Source organism: Gadus macrocephalus, chromosome 19, assembly GCF_031168955.1.
Source record: "Gadus macrocephalus chromosome 19, ASM3116895v1".
NCBI lineage: Eukaryota > Metazoa > Chordata > Actinopteri > Gadiformes > Gadidae > Gadus > Gadus macrocephalus.
In genome coordinates this window covers 16,008,071-16,013,753 of record NC_082400.1, presented here as the reverse complement: position 1 = coordinate 16,013,753, position 5,683 = coordinate 16,008,071, and the positions used below count along the sequence as shown (strand labels likewise).

Below are 5,683 nucleotides of genomic sequence, written 5' to 3'. Positions count from 1 at the left end.
GTGGAATCTTGTGGTTTAAGTCTTTCCTTTCATGAGAAGAATGTCAGGGTTTTCTTTGTCCCAGAGTGTGTGTTTACCCTTGGAGCCATGGTGGCACTCTGTCTTACTTGATCCCTTCATTTTCTACAGATCCTGGTTTGTCGCATGTTTCTGGAGAAGTGTCTAGTCAAAGACCAACAACCAAAAAAAGTAGGATTAGTAGACATACTAGCAATACGATACAGTGTATTTGTACTTCATTACATTTGCCTGGTTAAAGCAATTATATTTTCATGTTTTCTCTTAGTTCAGGTAAAGGTATTTTATGATGGTATTTTTTCTTGGAATTTATTTGATTTGTGTGCCGCATTCAGAATCAAACCACATTATTTACTTGTTTGCTTCATGGTATAAACACAAACCCTGGATCAGCAACACTATATTCTAGTATCAAATAGCAAAGCAGTGCATTCCTGAAAGGAATCTGTCCGGGAATATGATTCAAATCTTTGTGTGTGTGTGTGTGTGTGTGTGTGTGTGTGTGTGTGTGTGTGTGTGTGTGTGTGTGTGTGTGTGTGTGTGTGTGTGTGTGTGTGTGTGTGTGTGTGTGTGTGTGTGAGTCTGAAGAGATAACACACCATAATGGCTTTCATTGAAGTATCTCCATGTTCCATATCTCCAGAGTGCCACTGAACCATCAAACCCAGGTACCCGCACACTAATCATCTCCACTTAATTCCCCTCCCCCCAAGACAGACACACACACACACACACACACACACACACACACACACACACACACACACACACACACACACACACACACACACACACACACACACACACACACACAATGTCACGGCAAAACACCTATTCCCATACACATCCACTCACGCACAGACACACGCACACAACCTCGGTACGATCTCTTTCAAAACTGTTTTATTTTTTATGTTTTCCACATTAGAATGATTCTGGGGGAATTAATGGTGGGATGCAGGCTGGGATAGACATAAACAAACAAATAGATGTGAGGGCGCGTTTCTCTCTCCCTCTCTTTGCTAAGGTGCTCCGTCTGTGTAACGGTGCATTCTTCCGCCCCTGGGATGTGGAATATCCGGCCCAGCCTCACGCAGGTTGCAGATCAAAAGTTGGGGTTGGCTTTGAAAAGGCATTATTGGGATTGAGGTAATAATAGAGGAAGTGGGCATAACCACATGCTTGGGATTCTGTTAAGACGGTTGACTATGAAGGTTGCATACATAGGTCTATGGGCCTACATCATAAATCCATGAGTCCATGCAATTAAATGTTATCCCAAAAAGTGATTTTTTTATTTGGTTTGACAGAAGTCTCATTGCAACAAATTTGATGGGAATACATTTTGGTAAATGCCAATTTTTATTGACAAAATACAATGAAACAATTCCAAACTGTTCTTCTATAACAAATAAATAATGGTGTAACAGTGTAAGGCTACTTTTTGTAATGGATAACACTTAAAAACATAAAGAGAATTGTGGATGGAAATTTACCAAGATTGCCACCAAACAAACACAGTGATGCTGTGTATAGTGTCTACAGTGTAAAAATGAATCTCAATATGTTACCCTTAAAATATCACATCTTCGAGTGGTACAAAGCGTTTATTTTTATTTTTTAAAGTAGGCCTATTATAGTCTCAACGTATAAAGTCAAGAAAACCCTCATGCTTCTATTTCTATTATTTAATAAACTTCTAGTAAAGCTCGCCGTCGCTGTTACACTCCGCCCCACGTGGCTGGCCGGTTTTACCACTTTTACGCGCGTCTCCGGGCGACATCTCCAAGACGCCGGACGCGCTCCGCTCCAGCACCCCCTGCAGCTGGCGGATGTAGTCGATGGCCGCACGGAGGGTCTCCACTTTGCTCAGTCTCTTCTCCTCCAATTCCCGCGGCAGGTGTTCCCTGAGCCGCGCGTAACCGTCGTTCACGCAGCGCACTCGATGACGCTCTCTCTCGTTGCGCTTCCGAATGAACGCCGGCTCGTAGGCATAGTCACACACCCCGCCGAGATCCAGATGATGTCCGCGGAAAGGCAGGTAGGCCAAACGACCGGTGACGGCTTGACCCGAGGCGTCCAGGTAGGTCGCGTCGAGATGGAATGGAAGCGCCAGCGCGTCTTTGTAGCCTTGCGCGCGGCGCGTCTTGTCCGCGGACGCGCCGTGGTGGAGCGCTAGTTGCCGCCGGACGAATGAGAAGTGCTCCATTAACTCGGCGGTGTGACGAGACATCTTGGAAACACACACGAAAAGCACAAGTTAAAGCATAGTCAAGATTGAGGGCAGCTTCGATTCAGGGAACTTGCTAAGCATCCTCCTCATTTATTTATTTATTTAGTTATGAAACACCCAACCCAGCGATTCTTACCCCTTTAGTGTCTTCGTGAAATCATCCTCTTTCAAAGCTTTTTGCAAGAAATGAACGTATGCCGTTTAAGTTTAGTGATGTCTCTGAGTATTCGGGGCACAGATGTGATTCAAGTGACAAGCGAGGCAGCCTTCTTCTTGATATGGGGCTTTCTGGATGGGTGTGTTCTTGGGCGGAGATGAAACAGTAACGGCCGAGAAGATTTAGAGATCCAACCCTGGTAGGAGATGAAGGCGGAACAGCTTATTAAGCAGTCACAGTGAAATGGTAAAATAGTTAGGACAAATAATAACGCTTTCATTGATGCCTCTTGATCTTTATTTGGCTAGTATTGCATTAATTCGTGTGGCTTTCTTAAAGCAGACCAAACTAAAATGAAACTTTACGCACGGAAACACAGAAATACAACTGTGTACGGTCCAAGCATTCAGTGGCCATTCATCTCAGCAGTTCCTATGAGCCATATTGGTATGATATGATTAATTCTATATAAAGTATGAGAAATGGGTCATACTTAATTGTGAGTAAATAAATAAACATTATTATCATTATTACTATGACGATTATGATTAGCATTTTTATGATAATTATTATTATCAGAATGATAATTATTATAATTATTATTATTTTTAACAACACTTTTCTGTGAAGGAGTGTGTTCTCCCATTCTGCTCACGCTACTGCGCATGCTCAGTGTAGTGTTCGGGAAGGCATCCTTGGGGTTTGTTTTCATTTCCTTGGAATTGGCTTTTCAAGTAATGGCGAAATGCTTCTTCGATCCATACATACTGATCCTCACAAAAGGTCGGTTACAATAGCTCAGCGAACCCAGCCCACGATGCTTACGACCACTTTAAACGGTGTGTTTAGCCACCGAGGCTAACATTAGCCACACTGCAACACTGAACGATAACAAGAGTTGGACGGTCTGTGATCGTAATATTGGCAAATTTTTTGCTGTTCTACTTCAACGCGGGTATGCACATTGCGTGGTTGTCCATTGTCTAGTATCCTATCCGATTATCCCTATTACGAAGTTAGTTTTGTTTTCCAACTCATGTCCTTCCCTGTGTCAGCCATGCAGACTCGTCGTTCGGCGTTACGTCGTGGATGACCTGGTCGAACATGGACAACAATTGAATACAGGTACAGCCTGCGTGCTCATCCCTCAACATTGACCCCGTTTCACTCGGTATAGTCAATGTAGATATACAGACTGACCCAAGCCTCTTCCCCGACGTTCTCTGCAGGATGAACGACATGAACCTGAGTCCTGTGGGCATGGACCAGCTGAGTGTGACCTCCGTGAGTGCCAGTCACCTGGGTCTGCCCAACTCGCCCACACACAACCCCATCCCTGCTCCGGGTGAGTCCTCATACCTGTCTGTGTACTTGTCGTATGTGTTGCATTGCTTGCAGAGTACTATGATAGGATGGTCAAGTAGTGGTTAGGGTATTCAACGGCCAACTGAATGATACTGGGTTCGATGAATATGTGCGATTATTAGCACATTAGCATTCTAACAAACGGACATGCTAGAAGCTACGTTATGGCATGTGATATAGCATTACTGCTTGATCAGCTATACCCTATATGCTGGCCCACCAGTATGCTAATGAACACGCTAAGATGCATGGGGATCTTAGCTTGTTGTCTTGCGTTTCTCCGGAGGTTCATGCTAAACAACACTGAAACGTGAAATGCTCATTTTCATTATATTATTTTCATTTGAATGTCTTGATTTTTGAACAGGCATGTCTGTGACCATCCCCAGCCTGGGTCCTTCGCTGGGGTCCTTGCCCTCGGCCCTGTCCCTCATGGTGCCCATGGGTTCCCTTGGCGACGGGAGGGGGGTGATGTGCGGCTTGCCCGACAGGAATTACTCCCTGCCGCCCCCTCCGTACCCCCATCTAGAGAGCACCTACTTCAGACACCTGCTACCGGGTGAGTGAGAGAGTGAGAGAGTGAAGGCGTGAGAGAGTGAAGGCGTGAGAGAGTGAGTGAGAGAGTGATGGCGTGAGAGAGTGAGTGAGTCAGTGAGAGAGAATGAGAGAGTGACAGAGTGAGAGAGAGAGAGAGTGACGTGTGAGAGAGTGATGGCGTGAGAGAGTGACGGTGTGAGAGAGTGAGTGAGAGAGTGACGGTGTGAGTGAGTGAGTGAGAGAGTGACGGTGTGAGTTTGTGAGAGTGGGAGAGATGGCATGAGAGTGACGGTGGGAGAGTGATGGCGTGAGAGAGTGAGTGAGTCAGTGAGAGAGAATGAGAGAGTGACAGAGTGAGAGAGAGAGAGAGTGACGTGTGAGAGAGTGATGGCGTGAGAGAGTGACGGTGTGAGAGAGTGAGTGAGAGAGTGACGGTGTGAGTTTGTGAGAGTGGGAGAGATGGCATGAGAGTGACGGTGGGAGAGTGATGGCGTGAGAGAGTGAGTGAGTCAGTGAGAGAGAATGAGAGAGTGACAGAGTGAGAGAGAGAGAGAGTGACGTGTGAGAGAGTGATGGCGTGAGAGAGTGACGGTGTGAGAGACAGTGAGTGAGAGAGTGACGATGTGAGTTTGTGAGTGAGTGAGAGTGGGAGAGTGATGGCATGAGAGTGACGGTGAGAGAGTGATGGCGTGAGAGAGTGACGGTGTGAGAGAGTGAGTGAGAGAGTGACGGTGTGAGTGAGTGAGAGTGGGAGAGTGATGGCATGAGAGTGACGGTGAGAGAGTGGGTGAGAGAGTGGGAGAGTGATGGCGTGAGAGAGTGACGGTGAGAGAGTGGGTGAGAGAGTGGGAGAGTGATGGCATGAGAGTGACGTGTGAGAGAGTGAGTGAGTGAGTGAAGGATTGAAGGGGAGGGAGACGTTTCTGCGTTTCTGAGTGGAGTAATGGACAGAGAACATGAATTTGTGATCATCTTCAATGTCTTGTTCTTCCTCTTGATCAGTACACAGATGCAGCACAACACAATATTTAGAGAAGAGTACACCGCTGTGTCTTTATTTCTTCCTCTGCTCTCTGTGTCGACACACAGAGGACGGATCGGGAGCTCCCACCTACATGGATAGTTTCGTACTGGTATAGAGTGGGGGGGGGGGAGGGCCAAACCAGGGCCAGCAGTTTGGTTCCCAGTGCGTTGACCCCGTTAACCCCTCTGTGCTGGTCCAGGGATCCTGTCCTACCTGGCCGACCGGCCGCCCCCGCAGTACATCCACCCCAGCAGCCTCAACATGGACGGCACCCTCTCCGTCCCGGGCAGCAACCCCTCCGGCCTGGACCCCTACAGCGGCCCCGGGGGGCCCCTGGAGCAGGGCCTGG

General features: G+C 47.1%; 2 protein-coding genes across 2 annotated transcripts in view; one reads left to right on the top strand and one right to left on the bottom strand.

The window, feature by feature from the left end:
- Positions 1-487: 487 nt before the first annotated feature.
- On the bottom strand, positions 488-2,623 carry LOC132447970 (achaete-scute homolog 4). The gene is made up of 2 exons (XM_060039034.1): positions 2,388-2,623; positions 488-2,251 (listed from the first exon to the last, which is right to left on the bottom strand). Exon 2 carries the CDS (start codon positions 2,249-2,251, stop codon positions 1,718-1,720), a length of 534 nt encoding a protein of 177 aa, XP_059895017.1. The 5' UTR covers positions 2,388-2,623; the 3' UTR covers positions 488-1,717.
- Positions 2,624-3,066: 443 nt separating this feature from the next.
- The window catches only part of prdm4 (PR domain containing 4), a 10,024-nt gene continuing 7,407 nt past the window's right edge, over positions 3,067-5,683 (top strand). The window contains exons 1-5 of the mRNA XM_060038995.1: positions 3,067-3,363; positions 3,464-3,533; positions 3,638-3,753; positions 4,141-4,332; positions 5,534-5,683. The exon at positions 5,534-5,683 is cut by the window's right edge and continues 561 nt beyond it. Coding sequence (XP_059894978.1) covers positions 3,639-3,753; positions 4,141-4,332; positions 5,534-5,683 — 457 coding nt within the window. The 5' untranslated portion in view covers positions 3,067-3,363; positions 3,464-3,533; position 3,638. The remainder of the gene's footprint in view (positions 3,364-3,463; positions 3,534-3,637; positions 3,754-4,140; positions 4,333-5,533) is intronic.